The 19651-nt window shown below is 36.8% G+C and overlaps 1 protein-coding gene across 5 annotated transcripts in view; it reads left to right on the top strand.

The window, feature by feature from the left end:
* arhgef28a (Rho guanine nucleotide exchange factor (GEF) 28a) overlaps positions 1 to 19651 on the top strand; it is an 87741-nt gene that overhangs the window by 11888 nt on the left and 56202 nt on the right. For all 5 annotated transcript variants that reach the window (XM_067438612.1, XM_067438615.1, XM_067438614.1 and 2 more), the window contains exons 3-4: positions 15313 to 15463; positions 17283 to 17786. In XM_067438612.1, coding sequence (XP_067294713.1) covers positions 15313 to 15463; positions 17283 to 17786 — 655 coding nt within the window. The remainder of the gene's footprint in view (positions 1 to 15312; positions 15464 to 17282; positions 17787 to 19651) is intronic.

Consider the following 19651-nt stretch of genomic DNA (forward strand, 5'->3'; position numbering starts at 1 on the left):
TAATTTACAATTCAGGGATCTACATAACGCCCATTTTGGGCGCATTTACGCCTAAAAATTACTGTGTGCGACTGTGAAAAAATATTTAGGCGCACTGGTGCGAGTGACCCGATCTATCATGAATGGATGTGTAATACAATCGGAATAAAAACTACAACACGGAGTGAATCAACACTGAGAAACTGATAGGCTACGTTTCCTACTTCAATCAACTGCTTTTCATGCCTTCAGTCAGCAGAAGTGCAAAAACATGTGCGACAGACTACACTTCAAACAATGATTGTTTACAAAGTGAAACGTGTGACGACACAGCCATGCGCACTTTACCAGACGCTTAGCTCTGTTTATTTACAGCCAAATCAAAATGAACTGGAAATACCACATTTGGATTATCATAAACAAGCTCAGAAATTAGCGGATGCTTGGGGCATAAATGCCATCAAACAATAATGTATTAATAATACATTTAAAAAGCCTTTGAGTTAATCTTTATCACTCATGCTGTTTAAAAAAAATACTAAATGTATATAATGAGCAAGTATATCATGAAGATTTTTTCCAAACCGGGTTTTTGTCTTATTCTGAATCACTGTACACACAAAATAAGTTATTCCCGCTGCGGATTAGCACAATATCTGCGTGACTCACCACAAACAGAGAGAAGTAGATCCGGCAGCAATGTTCTTCCGCGAGGCGCATGCGGTTCTGTCGAGCGCCAAAAGTTACGGCTTGCTATTGCTCAGAGTATTGGCATGATTGCATGTGTCATACTGATCTCGTACAAAAATCTAATAGAAAAGTTGATATTGAGTAACAACGTTTTTGCCACAACACTGTCTATTTGTGAAAATCAAAGCCACACCAGAACTGATTCGCATCTCCAATCGATTCGATTCAAATGAATCTGTTTTTGAACTATTGACTGAATGACTTGCCGCCACCTACTGGCGATTTTATTTTCATATTTATACTTTGCATTTTTATTTTTATTTAAAATATTAAACTTTTAACGTTTAATTTGTACATATTTCTAAATTCAAAAACTTATATGTAAAACATTCATACAACATTAACCCATGCATTAATGCATTAAATGCAAAGGTGTTTGATTGTATGAAGTCCAGTTCTGCTTTGTGTGTGTGTGTGTGCGTGTGCGTGTGCGTGTGCGCGTGCGTTCGCGCGCGTGTGTGCGTGTGTGTGTAATTGTGCTGTACTCTCAGAAGTTAATGATAATATTATGTCAGAATTATGTTTAATTTAAGAAATTGACAGATGATGCATACATTTAATAAGATTAGAAAACATTGCTCTTATAATGGTAAAAATGACCCTGGACATTAAAGGACAAATATCGTCCTGTAATGGGAAAGTTATAATTGGAATGTGTTTGATGGATTAGAATGTGCTCCTAATTTTTTTTAATTAGGAGCACAAGTGCTCCTCAAGAAAAAAGTTAGCGTAGAGCCCTGCAAATAGTATGAAACATCTGAGATATTGTAAGAACTCAACTGAACAAAATATATAACACTGGCCTATAGTGATTTTTGGACATTTAACTGCAAAAATAAATTCCTACATGCAATTTTAATAACGAGCAAGAAATTAAGAGGCAGGATTTTTTGCTTAAACCAATCATATCCAATCATTGAGGCATCGCCTCCTCTCACGTGACTTTACCCTATTAATTCTCCCCATCAAACTCACTGCACATTTTTGGGATGTCTGTTGAAAGTCAACGGGCTCAAAGAAGTTGCGCCTCCCACTGTAACTTATCCACGTTTTAATCAAGCCTGTCGCACGTCTCGAAAAGTGAAACCAAAGAGTCTCGATCCCCCCATCGTTGCTGGTCCTAAAATAGCTCATAGACCTCGCTTCTGCATGTATTCTTATTTGACATGAGACAATCGGATTACACTTATAATATATTTTTTTCCAAAGATTGTGTATGACATTTTCAGGTAATCACGCTGATATTAGTGGAAGTGTTCGGTGTAAAAAAAAAAAGAAAGAAAAAAAGGTTTTCTTTAGTTATTTGATGCTATAAAAATGGGCGTGTGACGTCATGAATGACAGCTATGATTGGCTGTTTCTTAGAGCAAAGTTGTCACTGAAGCACAAGCAGATTTTATTTCGGGGATTTTCTAAAGGAGATTGGTATAGCCTGATGTCGTCATACTCAGATTCTAGTCAGAATAGGAGTCTTGATACTGCTCTATTGGGCTGTGATTATGGGGTGTTTCAACCGAAACAGGAAAGAAAATGCCTCTGCACTTAATTGAAAAGACCTACAACCAATCAGAGCAATGGCTGAAGGGACGTTAAGGGACGCGTTATAGTTGTCAAAAGAACTCAACTTCACGAACGATGGAAGGAGTAGAAGAAGAAGATGATTGTAAACGATCTTGCCGGTATTGTACAAAGAACTCGAAGTTGTCATGAACTGGGTTTTTTATTTTTTTATACTGTTGTCTGAGGTCAACTAATGACATTTGTGTGGTTTTTACATTCAAAAACATCATAACTAATAAGTAATAGGCTATTTTCTACAGGTTTTGAGGCTGTCTTCTGAACGCAATGGCGACTTGGAAGTAAACGCCCAAGGCTAGGATTGGATAAGATTCGCATATTTAATTAGCTTCAGCTCCGATGTCATATCTATGCACCTGTAAGTTGACATTAGGAAGATATTATTTTGAAAGCGGCAACTGCAAAGATTCTCGTGACCACAGGGATCGTAAACTTCTTTATCAAGCAAACACAATGATTTTTTTCTCATCCACCTGCGATTGATTGGAATATTATTTTTGTATTACATGACCCGATGGATCGGGCAATATAAGTACACACACACACACACACACACACGTGCACAACCAGATCAAGAAAGAATTTCTGCCGACGGGCATGCGTTTTGGTAGCCCATCTGGAAATCACACAGCCCGGGACTACGATTACATATAAAAAAGAAAGTTTGTTGCACCATTCCTGTCAGATCCAATATAGAGGGTACAATATTGTGTCTGCAAATCCAGCACTTGAGACTTGTTTACAAAAGATTATCCAGTGAAATGAAGCGAACGCACAAGCTTTCTTCCCCACGTGAGCTGGAGCTTCATTAAAAATAAATGAAGTATCACACATTCCTAATATTATCATCCGAAGGAAGCTTATGCAGCGACTGTGTTCTCCCACAATATCTTGCTATCTACTTCCACATTGTTATTGCTGCTGTCTAGTGATCCGAACAGCTCCATAAGTTGGTGGGTGGGGTTACTGAATTATACATTCTGTAGAGGCAGAGTTTCGTTGTGCGATGACGTAAGGATGAAGCACCATCGTTTTCTGGGCCTGGTGTCTATAACAGCTTTTCTTTGACTAAAAAGGAAGTTTTCAGCTCTGAAACTTACAGGATAATCTTATATTACCATGACCTTTTATATATCAAATGCTCAAGGGAAAGTTGATTTCTCAATTCAACCCCTTTTTGGATACATGGAGTACAACACGATCACCATTTTTGAAAGAAATTGTAAAGATGAATGCATTTAGGATTGGAACAAATTCTACCCAAGCACTATTTGGTGACGTGAATGATTACGTTACTGTTGATCATCTGTCCATGGCTAGGAGATTAGAGCATTAACTGTTTAATGCGTTTACTACTGCGCAGACTCCGGTTCCGCGTTTACTACTGCGCAGACTCCGGTTCCGCGTTTACTACTGCGCAGACTCCGGTTCCGCGTTTACTACTGCGCAGACTCCGGTTCCGCGTTTACTACTGCGCAGACTCCGGTTCCGCGTTTACTACTGCGCAGACTCCGGTTCCGCGTTTACTACTGCGCAGACTCCGGTTCCGCGTTTACTACTGCGCAGACTCCGGTTCCGCGTTTACTACTGCGCAGACTCTGGTTCCGCGTTTACTACTGCGCAGACTCCGGTTCCGCGTTTACTACTGCGCAGACTCCGGTTCCGCGTTTACTACTGCGCAGACTCCGGTTCCGCGTTTACTACTGCGCAGACTCCGGTTCCGCGTTTACTACGGCGCAGACTCCGGTTCCGCGTTTACTACTGCGCAGACTCTGGTTCCGCGTTTACTACTGCGCAGACTCCGGTTCCGCGTTTACTACTGCGCAGACTCCGGTTCCGCGTTTACTACTGCGCAGACTCCGGTTACGCGTTTACTACTGTGCAGACTCAGGTCCCAAGTCAGCGCAAGATGTCAGCGCCATATTTGGCTTCCCTTTTCTCCAATAGAAGATTGTAAAGGAGTAAAAATTACCCATCTTTTTTACAGTCTATGGTTTAACTTAGAGACATAGTAACTTTTGTTGGTCTAGACACATTTTGACACTGGTTTCATTTGATATTTATTCAAATATATTAAATAAAATATGAGCTTTACTTACTAACAGCTAAATTCACCATATCATTTAAATGAAAAGCATTTAATCTTTTCTTGTCTAAACTATGAATATCATATCCCATCCTACTAAAATAAACAAGATGTAATTTGTGCAAACTGTTAGAATGCAGGGGTTATATAAACATGCGTTCTTGACTAGTTATGAATAAGAACTCATGCTGTGCACAGCAGAGATATGGGGACATGTTTGACATGTTTTGTTTTCCAAACATCGTTAGATAGATAATGAATTCTGGCTTTGTGTGTAGTTTATTCTGTGAAGTGAGGAGAGCTTTGTTGATGTTTGACTGGAACAAACAGTATTAAGGAAAAGGTCTCTGTTTGTCTATCAGTATTTTGTCTGATAACACTGAATAAACTGCAGCTAGGGAACCACAGAGTGCTGATAGTATATTATATAATAGAGGGAGTTTGACCATGTTTAGTGCAGGGCATTTCAACATTTTTGATGCCAAGGACCCCAAAAAATAAAGAACCTCTTCCAAGGGACTGCTTTCCTGAATTACACATTCTAAAGTAAGATTATTTTCAGACTTTTATTCAGCAAGGACACATTAAATTGATTAAAAAAGTGTCAGTAAACACATATTATTACACAAAAAGCAGCAAAACTCTTAATAAAAAGTGGAAAGTACAGCGCTTCACTTTTCCCACATTTAGTTGTTACAGCCTTATTCCAAAATGTATTAAATTAATTAATTTCCTCAAAGATTTACAAACACTACCCCATAATGACAATGTGAAAGACGTTTGTTTGAAATCTTTGCACATTTAGTAAAAATAAAAATAAAATTTGCATGTACATAAGTATTCACAGCCTTTGCTCAATACTTTGAAGCATCTTTGGCACCAATTACAGCCTCAAATCTTTTTTGATTTACGATGCTGCAAGCTTGGCACACCTATTTTTTGGCAATTTCTCCCATTCTTCCTTGCAGAGCCTCTCAAGCTACATCAGGTTGGATGGAGAGCGTCGGTGCACAGCCATTTTCAGATCTCTCCAGAGATGTTTAATCTGGTTCAAGTCTGGTTTCTGGCTGGGCCACTCAAGGACATTCATATAGTTGTCCTGTAGCCACAAGAGTTTGTAGAGCAAGCATTTCAAATTCTTTCCTATGAACTTCCATAGGAATTAACTGTAAAACTCACACTTTGCCCATGCCAGATGACAAGCATCATGAGAGGGTCGGCTGGCATGCTTCTGAGAATGCTCTCATTCATTGACATGGGTTGCTCATGCTCCGCTGACACTTGTGATGTGAAACTGTTTAAAATGAGACTTTTGAAAGTACGATCATCACTCTGCAACATTCAAATCTGCGTTCGTGCTGCTGCCGATCTGGTAAACACAGTAAAAGCAAAAAAAAAAACCCTCAGAAACATTTCAAAACCTATTTTAAAAAAGCATTTTGACACTTGTTGTATTGCTTACCATTATGCCAGGAAGTGGGGAAAAGTGTTAAAAAAATTATTGAATCATTTAATCATTCATGTAAAGATTTATTCTCAAATGTTGATTCAATAATCAAGTCATGATAAATGAGACATTGAACAAAATAAAAAATAATTCAATTAATCAAACGCATCAATGACCATTTTGTCAGAACCTCTAGTTTGCATGTTATTTTGTTTAGTTGATGCTTTTTAAATCTTCAGAATCATGGTAGAATCACAATCTCCATTTTACACACAGAAAAATTGTGATTCTCAATATATTCAGAATCATGCAGCTCTATGGCAAAGACTGTGAATACTTATGTACTTCTATTTTTTACTACTTTTTTCCTTCTATTTTTGGTAAATTTGCTAAGAATTCAAACAAACTTCTTTCACATTGTTATTATGGGGTATTGTTTGAAGAATTTTGAGAAAAAATAATTAATTTAATCAATTCAAATTTTGGAATAAGGCTGTAACATAACAAAATGTGGAAAAAGCAAGGCGTTGTGAAAACTTTCCGGATACACTGTATACACCGATCAGGCAACGATATTGTGTTGGTCCCTCATTTGCCGACAAAACAGGCCTGATCCACCAAGGCATGGACTCTACTAAAGTCTTTAAGGTGTGCTGTGGAATCTGGAGCCAAGATGTTAGCAGCAGATTGGATCCTTTAAGTCCTATAAGTTGCAAGGTAGGTTCGCATGGATCACACTTGTTTCAATCCACAGATGTTCGATTGGATTGAGATCTAGGGAATTTAGGGGCCAAATCAACACCTCAAACTCATTGTTGTGTTCCTCAAACCATTCCTGAACCATTTTTGCTTTGCGGCATTATCCTGCCACCAGGATGGCAGGACTCAAGGTTTCCTAACAGAACATTGCCCAAAGCATCACACTGCCACCGCCGGCTTCTTCACTTTTTCCCATCTTCCACCCTTGGTGCCATGTGTTTCCCAGGTATGCGAGACACACGCACCCGGCCATCCATAATGTAAAAGACAACGTGATTCGTCAGACCAGGCCACTTTCTTCCATTGCTCCGCTTCTTCCATCTACTCATGTGCCCATTGTTGGCACTTTCAGGGGTGGACAGGGATCAGCATGCACACCCTGACTGGTCTGTGGCTATGCAGCCCCATACGCAACAAACTGCGATGCACTGTGTATTCTGACACCTTTCTATCAGGACCAGCATTAACTTCTTGAGCAATTTGAGCTACAGTAGCTCATCTGTTTGATTGGACCACACAGGCCAGCTTTCACTCTGAAATCTCACTGACCCCAAACTTTTGAATGGTGCAGTGTGAAGACAATTACATTATGTGCACTGCATGGATAACACTGATGATGCCAGCCTATTGTTCTCTAGATGTTCAGCCTTCAACTTCAGGTGAAGTGTTAAGTGATGTGGGTCATGTTGGCTGCTGGCATGACTTCTCTCTGTTATTTCATAAAGCATAAAGCTGTGATGCTTCAATCTCGGACATAATTGGAAAACTGCAATCTTGTGAGTCTTGGAGTCCTTGGGGGACTATTTGGACAATCTTTTCACGTGGCACTATTAGCTTGGAAAGATTCCTGTGCACTGTGTTCTTCCTATTCCTGTGTACTGCTTTGGATATCAGTTAGAATCTCATGAAAGGCATTTCCTCAATGGACACGTGATACTCTATTCTGGTTAAATACTTACCTACAAAACATGTCTATGAAATTTACATTTAGATTTACATTTATACATTTAGCATACACTTTTTTCCAAAGTGAATTACAAAGGAGGAGTACAGGAAGCGTTCCGTCGTGAGCCAAAACATTGTGTAGATGCTTTGAACAGAACAGCTCAGATAATGATTTTGTGCTGATGTTGACCTAAATAAACCTGCCCATTTTGGTGTAAACCATGTAAGCAGACATAATAGGCATTAATATTCTCCACAACTGAGATGTTGATTATAATGTACACAGTACACTGTAAAAAAAAGTTACAGCCTGATATTTTTAAGTACAATCGACTTGGATGTTTTAAGTTATTTAATCTTAAATTATGTTAAACTGACTTTTAAAACTAAGTTGCATCTTGTATATATTTGTTTAAATTTTTTAATTTATTTTCATGAGTTAAAACAGTGTTAAAACACATGTTGTCATTATTGAAGATATTATATATATATTATATATATATATATATATATATATATATATATATATATATATATATATATATATATATATATATATATATATATATATATATATATATATAAAATTATTTATTTTTTTTTTTTTTTTTTTTGGCAATATTTTTTTTTTAAATGCGATGGCTACTAAGACCATTACGCTTATTTATCCAGAAATGTTCTGTTGAACACTAAGATTTATCCTATTTATCTCTATCATACATATTATTCTGGCATTGGGTTTATTGTTAACTTGTCAGATGATGTAATTTCATATTATCAAATTTATGAAATCCTTCTTACTATTTTTACACTCTGTTGGATCCCACAAAGATATCACATTCTTTGAGATTCTTTCCCTGTTTTGTTCGGACAGGAACACCATGATCAAAGAAAATCCAATGGGTGATTATCTCTAATAAAGAGGACGTTTCTAGAAATACTATTACTCCCTAAGAAGATTATGCTTTGCACAGACAGCATATTTCATAGCTAGTCAGTAAAGCTTGAGCTGTTTGGTCAGGTGGCTTGTCCTTTGTAAGTCAGCTACACCATGTATATATTGGATGTTTGATGTCAATTACATCTTTTCTTGACTAAATGTGTCATTATCTGAATATTTATGGTTAACAAGTAAAAGCAACCTTGTATTGATTTGTCATTTAAAATGTAATGCAAAATGTTTTCAAGCCACAAACTACAGCAAAAACTGTACAATATTTGATCATTTTGGTCCTGATATTGATTGATTGAGAGGAGTAATCCTTACACAGTATTGATCCTGAGTGTATTTATTATTTATTTAACATGTAATGTATTAATATCACAAGCTTCTAGTGAAAAAAACAAACTATGTTAGCAAATAGTAGAGTAGGAGAGAAACAGTTTCCCTATCTGCAAATCTTAACACACAGTCAGTCACAGACAGCATTCTTCCAGCTCACCGCCCCCCCATACAAGAGTTCATAACAGAAGAGTTATTTCACATTAAATAATGACAAATATAAATGTGACATTTAATGAGTTTAAGTAGCATGTTATAAATGTATTAATTTTATGCATTTTATTCATATGCATTATATTGAAAGGTTTTAAGACATTTGATCATATTCTGCAAAGGCTTTTGATAAACCAGTCAGTCAGTCTTTATTACAGTATATAGTGCTTTTTACAATGGGCGGGGTCGGGGGTGGCATAAATCCTCACGTAGACCCATAATAATAATACCATTAATTTGTACCTGCGCTCTTCCTACTTGTATAAAAATTAACAAGTAGGAAATAAACTTATCAGTTTGCACTGCATACGTTATGAATTATATATAGATTAATCCTTATTAAAGGTACTGAAGTTATTTAGTTAAGAGCAGAGCATATTTAGTGAGCAATTACTTTCGTTCTTTACATTGTGATTATAAGTGGTTACTGTCACTTTAAAAGATCTTCTGCTGTCGCACATGATGTGAGATGCTGAAGTCGCAGTTACAAAACGCGTGACTGTCCCCCACCTGCTCCTCATCAGAAAATTGAATTCGCTGTCCCATTGATCACGGTATTTACACGAGGGTTATGGTTTTTTGACAAGAGTGCCTTCTGTCTCTATCGTTACGTCCATCATCCGTTTTGTTTTAGTTTTTTTCCCGCGTTGTCACTCGTCATCTGACCTCATACAGTAACCTCGTGACAACAGCCACCTACAGTACTGTGTAGGCTACTGCGGGTGGCAGTTATCGCGAAGCTACTTACAGAGCTCAGATTGGAAATGTTTTTGTTTTTTTCCTCCGGTATTATTGTTTTTTAATAACACAGGTCTAAATACGGGATATTTACAGGAAAATATTAATACGGGAGGGAAAGAAGGGTCAAATACGGTACTTTCCCGGCCAAAACGGGATACTTGACAGGTATGCAATCAGTCTCATCTCCCATTCCCTTGTTGCACCCAAGCTAGTTGCAGTTGCACCATGGTGAATTCACTATTTACATGGTGGAATATAGACACCCTACACATGAATCAGTTTAAATACATGCGAGTGTTAACACGACTGGTTAATTAAGTAGCCAATTTCATTCATCATTAATGCAAATAGGTCATTCTGATAAATTGCAATGATTATTCATTATGACATGTAGGCATATTTATCTTTATATACGCAATAATAATCTTTTACATTGTAATCCTTTTAAAGGTGGACTATGTAGTATTTTTGCAGTAAAATATCCAAAAACCACTAGGCCGGTGTTATATATTTTGTTCAGTTGAGTACCTACAATATCCCAGAAGTGTCCAACTATTTGTAAATTGTGAGAAAATTGCTATTTTAACTAAGGACAGGGACGTTTCAGCATTGCATTTGAGGGAGTCGCCTGTCAATTGCGTCATATCTGCGTTACCCTCGGTTTGGGCTTTTATTTGGCAGGAGCGCTTTACTCTTAGCAGTGTGAACAAGTGAACGCACAGAGTAAAGTCATAACATGGTTTTAAACACACTTAAATGTATCTAATATGATAAACAGAGCTACATTACCTCAAAATCATAACCGGAAGAGCGGATCTGTGCAGGCGCCCGGCGAATGTCTCCCGTCCCGTCATAATAAAAGTCCTGGTATTTGCGAGGCGGGTATTTGTTTAACAATCGCTCCAGCAGCTGTGCTCAGGTCCATAACACTCGGTCCTGCTCTGCTTTAGACTACAGTAACGTTAATAACCGCATGCATGAACGTGATTTCTGCCCGAGTCCTATTTTCCACTGGCTGTGATGAGACCACATCTCCCAAGATGCTGCGCTCACACTTTGCGTCATCAAACTACGATTTGTTTTGAATAGGCGCCCTCCAGTGGACGGAAAGCTCCATAGTGCACCTTTAATATTAATATTTAGCATGTTTGTGTGCTGCTGCACACCCCTGTGTGTGTAATAAGCAGAGTGTATGCGCCTCATGCACCCTCCTATAGGTGTATGATAGGGCCTAAAGCTGCAGTCCGCAAAAAGCTTCATAATCAACTGTGATTTGAATCTAACAATCTCTTAACTCACATCACATTAGCAAATTATTATAATTATACTTTTATACTTTGTTCTGAAATTGTTAATGTTAACAACATCAGCATTATGTGACTACTTTTATTTAGTGTGCATTAGCGTGACCTGTAGATTTACATTTTTAGTTGAATCTTTTGATTTTGACTACGGGTGACTCTCCAGTTATCACCGAGGACTGTTGTATGGACCTTTCTGGATTACAATCTGCCATCAAAATTATAAATTTAATGATTCCAACTGCTGTGAGACAAAGCTATAAATGATCCACCACCTGCAGTATCCTCACATGCGATACTACTACTACTACTAGCTAGGCTCCTCCTTTATGTATACAGATTTGACATAATGACACAAAAAAATGCTCTAAATTACCGCGGAGATCCACTAATAGCACTCAAATTATAACAAATTATTACAAGCTTACCATTGTAATTGGACTATGGTCAAATAGTTTTGAACACTGGCTGGTTTGTTACTTACTCAAATTGATTTTGTTAAAGACTAGCTATAAACGTAGTCTATCAGACTAGATGATGTAAAATATGAGATGCACAGACATATGAAAAGAATCATCACTGAATATAGTGCTCACCTAAACATGCATTTGGACATAAATCCTGTTTGAACATGATATCCCATCCACACCCTTCTCAGATGTCAGTGGTTATGTCATTGGTAAGGGAACAAACACCTGTCATCCGTTGGGACCAGCAGTGTATTAGAGAGGTGTTTTTCTTCCAGGAACTAATCCGTAAACAGGTCCTAGAGACAATAACATCCCCTCATCGATCCAAGGAGTAGCTGCAGTAATTCAGCTTCTGCACTTTTCCTCATTTATTAGCCAGCATGACAAGAAGACTAAACATAGGACAAAATGTGCCCTGGCAAAGTGCTCTGTTCCATCTGTTGTATACAAAATTTGAAATACAATAATGATTCATGAGGTTGAGTTAATGTTGTTGATGTGGTTCATTTTCTAAATCCAGCTTCAGTTTCTAAATCAGTGTTTTCTCTTGCCAGTAAAAATATCTGTAAAACAAGCTTTTTTTTAAGTGTGTGTGTGTGTGTGTGTGTGTGTGTGTGTTTGTGTGTTGACTTGTTTATATTACATTGTAGGGACCAAATGTCCCCATGGTATTATAAACCTGAGATCACCTACATTGTGGTGACTATGGTTCCCACAATGTAAATGGATTTATATACATACTAAATTGTTTTTTTTTAAATGTAAAAATGCAGCATGTTTCCTGTGATGGGTAGGTTTAGGAGCAGGGACAGTGTAGGGGTATATAATGTACAGTTTTTACAGTGTCAAATCCATTTTGCCTATGGAAAGTCCCCACAATTCACAAAAACATAACGTGTGTGTGTGTATTTTATTTAGTTATTAATTATTATTATTATTATTATTATTATTATTTTGTGCAATGTGAAGCAGCTGTTTTTTCCTGACTTCTTCATTTCTTATGAATAATCTCATCTCTTGGTTCCACTCCTTTAGTTTCCAAATAAAACGATAACAAAATCAAGTGCCTTTCCGTTTTTGGTATTTATTTGACTTCAAAATAGGAATTATTAAAATAGAAATCATCTGACATTGTACAATTTTGGACAGACCAGCCATAATATTTGCAAGTAGAGCTAAAACATAGGTTTGTTAGATGAAGTATTTAAGAGTTTTACTGTTATGAAAAGACAGCAGGATTGTGTGGGGGAGAGAGATACGCTTTGAATCTGTGCGGTTGCGAGAGAGTGAGGAAAGAAATGAGAGGAGTAGAAAGATAGATGGAGAGAATCCCATGCTCATCATTCATCCCCATATGAAGTGCAGTGCCTGAGAAAAGAGGAGAGACCTTACCTTTCTCTCATTGCCACACCAAACCTGCTGTGTATCCCTCCTTCACTACTTCTGCTGGGCCCCTTAAATGACAGGAAGTGAGGGAGACGTCTGGTGGAGAAAGGCAAACAATCAAACGAGGGCTTTATGTTGAATGGAGTGAGAAAGAGAAAAGTGCCTTGTCACACACATGCCCCCGGCGAGACTGAATTTACTGTTCACCTCCCTCTTTTACAGGGTGTTTCTTTGATCCAGGGTCTGTTTAATGAAATTGAAGTGTGGAATTATGGGTAAATGTCTAGGGGCCGTGTGTGTTGTGTGTGAATGCCTACATTGATGATGGATGATTGTGCTTTTGGATTTGCTATTTTCCGTGTGCTTGTGTTGATATACAGAGTTGTTCTGTTTTCAGTTAGGATAACTTTCCATGCTTCTGTTGTTTGATGTTTGACATTCTATGACTCTTTATTTCTCATTTATTTAGCACATTTCTTCTTCGTTTATTGTAACGCTGATGCCATTCTGTATACATCTCAGTAGACAGTATTGCATATGAACATAAAGATGGTTAAAGCATATTACAGTCATGAATGTTTTATGTAAAGTATCTTCAAACATAATTATTATGAACTATTGATCTGTTAAACATTTGGCCTATTTAATGTTTATCTTGATAAATAATTTAAAAGGTAATATAATTTTGCCTTCCATGAAATGGTTGTTTATTTTGATTGGAAGAGGAACATTGTATAGTTGATATTCAATAAAATAATTGAGCCGAGCTCTGTAGGCTACTAATCAAGATGCATGAGATCCTGCTTTAAAAAGAGACCGGCCTCTGATTAATCACTCTAATCACTTTGTCATTGGTTAAGACTCCCAATATAAAATAAACAAAAACAGCCTCATAAACCTCATAAACATTTCCATATTTAAACTTTATTCTAAAAACCAATACAGTTTGTTCCATCAATCAGATTTTGTACATGCTACCTAAAGAATTTTAATTTACAAAAATCAAGTGTGTTTCATAACCCGGCTTCATTTGTCTCTCATAGAGTCAGTCTGACGGTACTGTTGATCTGCGACAGCTGCATCTGAAACAAAAAAGAACCATTTACATAAACATTCAGCCTCTGTGTAGAATCCAGATTCAGAATCCAGACACTTTAAATGTACAAACTTTATATATCCATTTACATCACATAAAACTACAAGCGTTTTTACATTCCAAAAAAACTAATTCTGTATGATTTATTAACATGTAACTTTATAACTTGTTTCCTCAGTGTGCATTAAAGTTGAAGTATTCCCTTTTTTTTAACCCTACCCTAAACCTACCAAAACTTTATGCATTTTAACATTATTTACATTTTTAAAAGAAATCATTCTGAATGATTTATAAGCTTTTGTACCCATGGGGACCTCAATTTAGGTCCACAGTGAGACACACACACACACACACACACACACACACACACACACACACACACACACACACACACACACACACACGTTTGTTTTTGTGACATATGGGGACATGGAATGGGGACATTCCATAGGTGTAATGGTTTTTATACTGTACAAACTGTATTTTCTATACCCTTACACTGCCTCTGCCCCTAAACCTACCCATCACAGGAAACATTCTGCATCTTTACTTTCTTAAAAAAATTCATCCTTTATGATTTATAAGCATTTTGAAAAGTGGGGACATGGGTAATGTCCTCAAATTTCACCCTCTCCTTGTAATACATATGTTATATCCATGTCATTATACACATTTGTGTCCTCAAATGCCACAAAAACATGCCCCCCCCCCACACACACACCCACCACTTTGGAGCTCTGCTGATTTTGAGGTGTGTGTGTTTTCTTTTCTTTACTGCTTTAAATTTACATCATGATTTAGCTATGTCCTTTGCTATGGTATAACCAAATTTCTATGCAAACAGTTCTGTACAGGCCGAGCCCAGTGTTCAGTGAACAAATGAAAAAGGTTGGAGATAATGGAGAACATTTTGTATTCTCCTTTTTGACCTAATGCTGATAAATCAAAGATATTTGAAGTGCAGATTACCCTCATATGGTATCAGTCTACAGTGTGCTCCACCACTGCAGCACCAGCCATTGCACTAATAACAAAAACATCAAGAATCCCTCTCTTGCTCAATAATTATCTTTCAAACTTTTCACCGTCTTTCTCTCCATTTCATTTTCATTTTGACTAGCATGATATTTCAGTGAAATTTACTGGCAGGTAAAACTTGCTCCATTTCCAAAGATTTGGGCTTTTAAAATACATTTCTAAGGAATCCATTATGACATGCTGTGTGTCAGAACAGAACAACAGAAATTATAATGTGGATGTAATTGTCACTCTCTCTCAGGGTCAGGTTGAGGTCTGTGTGAAGGGGCAGGTGTCTCCGTGTGTTCCGGAGGAAGCTGACTACTACGTGGTGCTTGTGGGCTCGTCTCTTCAACATGTCACTACAGCTCACAGGACTGAGGATCACGGCTTACTTAGATTCAACGTTCCTGGTGAGACACTAAATAAATCACAGTTTGTCACATAAACTTTTTCTTTGAATGTGTAAAAGACCTATTTACACCAACATCGATAACATTGTTTATTCTACACTCGTGCTGCTGTTTTGTCATCTGCCGATTTCTGATGCTCACGCTTATTGTCCGGTGGATTCTGATCGATGATTTTATCATTTATCAGCTGGAACTAAATGTTATGAAAGTGATTCTATCGATATCATTCCTCTCTGTCATTAACGTTATAGTTGTGGTGTGGACTTGCCCATTTTCTTCTTATTAGAATGATTATTAAAACGTTATAGTTATGATTATGGTTATCATCCTTGGTATGAAAGACTGTAAGGGGTTTCCTGTTGACTTGGAAACCAGGATATCATTGGCATGCTTGTTTGTATATCCTCCTGGGACCCAGTAATAGACTTTTGTCCACTGTAGTGGACATTGTATTTTAGTGAGTTTCTGTGACATCATACACGTCACAGTTTTGAGTCAGGATGTCCATTATAGAGCACATTCGGGGCTTTACACAGATACCAAATGTTTGGAGGTTTCACCAGGACAACAACAACTTCTTGGTCTTTAAAAATGACTGACATTAATGTTTAGCACTCTTATGGAAATATGATAATATTTTGTCATTATAATTTTAATCTGATTAATTTTCAAATTGTTTGTTATAAATCAACATCTCAGGAAAATGCTATGGGGTTTCTAATCAAAATAGGACTTTTTGTTAAAAAAAACAGGGCACTGATTTCATAAATGTCCACTATAGAGGACACCAGGACTTAAATCATGTTTATCAGGCATTTTGGAGACACAACAAGTAAATAGGGAAATAAATTATATATCAATATTCCTATGAAATATTACATATTATTATGAAAATGTTGCCAATTATTACTCCCATTATACACTTCTTTTTTTCATTACATGTTGCACCAAGAACACAATAATATGCAAATTAGATGCAGTGTATTGATACATTGTATTGAATGGGGAAATCGTAATGGGTAATCGTAATGGCCAAGTACGGCCATTTTACCCACATATTGCATAAAGTAAGATGGTATGTCAAAGCATTTAATTATATATTTTATAACATAGCTCAGAATCATCTTTAAAAAAAGTTTGTTTTAAAAAAATCCTAAAACTTAAAAATGTATTCGTAAATTAAAAATAAATCCCATTGTTTTTGCCTATACATTTCATTTCATAAAAATTTTTTAACAACCGAGTCCTGGTGTCAACTACAGAGGACATATCATAACATATGAATACAATATAATTTTTCAAAAAAATAATGTGTCCATTTGTTTCTTATGCTCTAAACAATCTAATGACATGAAAAAATACAAAATTCGAAAAACTTTTTTTTTCTGGGTCCCAGGAGGATATGGTGAGGTGTTAAGATGATGTTTTCTATGGAATTAATTTGTTTCTATGGAAACAAATAGTTAGAAGGCAACAGATACCTGAAAGAAACAGTTCAGTATTGAAATGTAATGAAAAGCTTAAGTTACTTGATAGTTATGAGTTTCAGTGAAAGTAAGAATGAGCCAGTGGCTGATTTCGTCCTATAATGTACATTTCCAGTGTTGATAACACCCTGTTTTTGTTTTTCAATGTGACCTGAACAAGCCAATACTGTGATGTGTAAATATTACACTAGCCTTTTAGTTTTTAAAGGATTTTAAAGGCCCCAGAAAGGACTTTCTTTATTCAGTAGCCTGTAGCCTTTACTATAATGCACCTCCAGATAAAACATAAACGTTTAGTCTCATTTAACATGTCTCGCCTTTTCTCCATCAAGGTCACAATGTTCCAGAGAAGGTATCTGTGGAGGTCTACAGCTTCACAAGGAACAGTGAAAACCCCACCAGGCCCCTCTGCTGTTCAGGAGCTCTTTCTCTGGAATACATACAGGATGAGGCACAAGAGGTGGCGGAGCAGCTGATAAACTTTGAACCCTTGACATCCAGCAGCCATCAGGATATCCTAAGAAAATTCTGCCTAGAGAAAAGGATTTCATCTGAGATTAACCATTTGGAACAGATTGGCCAGCATGGGACAGATGGGATTTGTGATCCAAAGGAATTATTTCTATCGGAAAGCCTAACAGAGACAGAACAAGGGAACAATGTTTGTGAGCAGTGGATTTTCAGCCAGAGCAGAGCTTCAGGAACATCAGAGTCTGATCCAGAGCAGAGATGCACAATGAGCATGCAACACCGTGCAGCTGATGAAAAAATCACACAGGCCTTAGCTAACTTGCACTTTCTGGGATGGGACAGCCAAGCTGGACAGGAGAAGCAAGGTCAGTCACTGTGTCATTCTTATCACTTTAAGAACTGCTAACCTTTATTTTATTCTACACTAGATTCTCACTGTTATGTAGAAATAGATTTTGCAAAGTCTTCAAACAAATTAGCTCTCAAAGAGCACTTCGAAGCACCGTAACCCAGACTGTGATTATATTCATGTGATCTGTGTTTTGGAAACATAATCACCTTTCTGAACTGTTTAGAGCCTCTTGTGATCTTTACGGATGTGCCATTGCCGTTTAAGATAATGCTTGAATGGGTTGCAATATCCATTTGTAACTAACTTTTGTTTTGAACGGGTTATATATAGAGAGAGCTCTGCCTAGGGTTAAATTCAACAGCCCTTTAGTTACAACTGAGTAACTCTAAGTAATAGTGTTTTGTATTCACTTAGAAGCTAGACTCATAAAGGTGAGCAGATTTAAGTTCCTGGACCGTGTACACTGGAATCTGTGCATAATGCAATATATAATATAATATAATATAATATAATATAATATAATATAATATAATATAATATAATATAATATAATATAATATAATATAATATAATATAATATAATCACTGACGTTGTCATCAGCATGCTTAATGATTAAAGTCCCATTTTTGTGCATTGGGGATTTCCAGTTTGAGGAAACTCCATTGCGTCAGAGCAGTTTTATCAGGAGGATGAGTGTTGGGGAGCATGCTTCTCATGTGATAGACAGCCCATATAAACAAATGGTGATATAAATTTAAATAGTGAACATGAGTAGCCTTGATGGACACATTTCAGAGCACAGGTTCAGCACAGCCATTTTTTGTTTATATAACAATTTTGTTTTTTTGTTTTAGCAGGGTGTGTTCAATTTTGCATTGAAAAATCTTTTTTTGCATTTGCTTTCTTCATGTGTATTTACTTTGGCTTTAATTTATACTTTGCTTTGATTACAGCAGGATAATTCATTGAGTTAGGAAAACGTACACAGAGTAAACAATTCTGATTGATCCTCACATGCATAATAATTTAAAACACAATAATACAAAAAAACAGTGTTCAATGCAGAACATTCTGTAATGAAAGTAATAACTCGATATTATTGGATTGTACAACAGACACAGACACAGACACACACACACACACACACACACACACACACACACATAGTGTGTGTGTATATGTGTATATACATTGTTGTATAATATATAAATACTTTTTTTTTTTTTTTTTTTTTACTTTTTCAGTGTAGTTGTTGTAATGGTCCAAAACTCTGAGAATGGATAATGTGCTCATTCCATCATGGAACATTAATTTATTTCTTCAACAGTGAGAAGTGATAAAGATTTAAAGAATGTCTGTAGTGTGCAACGGGCCCCTTACATAACACTAGCGATTGTTTGCGGTAAATTAAACAGCTGAATTCATTTCATTGCTATGGTGTGTCAGCTTCAATTAAAGACTGCACTCTTTAGCAACATTCTTGCTACCATCAGGAACAGTAACCACAATTTATCTCGCCAGCATTATTTATTAATGTTTTGAATGTATCAAAACAACCTGGACATATTCATATTGGATATGAATATGTTTATCTAATCCTTTAAATTGATCGCATTGTTGTCGGCAACTTACTGAGATAAACAGTTTAAAGGGTTACTTCAGTGATTTAGCATTAAGCTTTGTATTTAAACTGGGGCATTAATGTAGTAGAAATGTGAAATAGTTTTTTCAATTTGGTACCTTCTAGACACAGAAAAGTATACATAATATTTATACATAACATACAACAACTCCCCGAATGCACTTGCTTCGCTGCCCTACGAGGCCACTCCCAAAGCCACCTCTACTGAATTACTGGATCAATTGCCCACTGCGTT

This window comes from Pseudorasbora parva, chromosome 3 (genome assembly GCF_024679245.1).
Source record: "Pseudorasbora parva isolate DD20220531a chromosome 3, ASM2467924v1, whole genome shotgun sequence".
Lineage (NCBI taxonomy): Eukaryota > Metazoa > Chordata > Actinopteri > Cypriniformes > Gobionidae > Pseudorasbora > Pseudorasbora parva.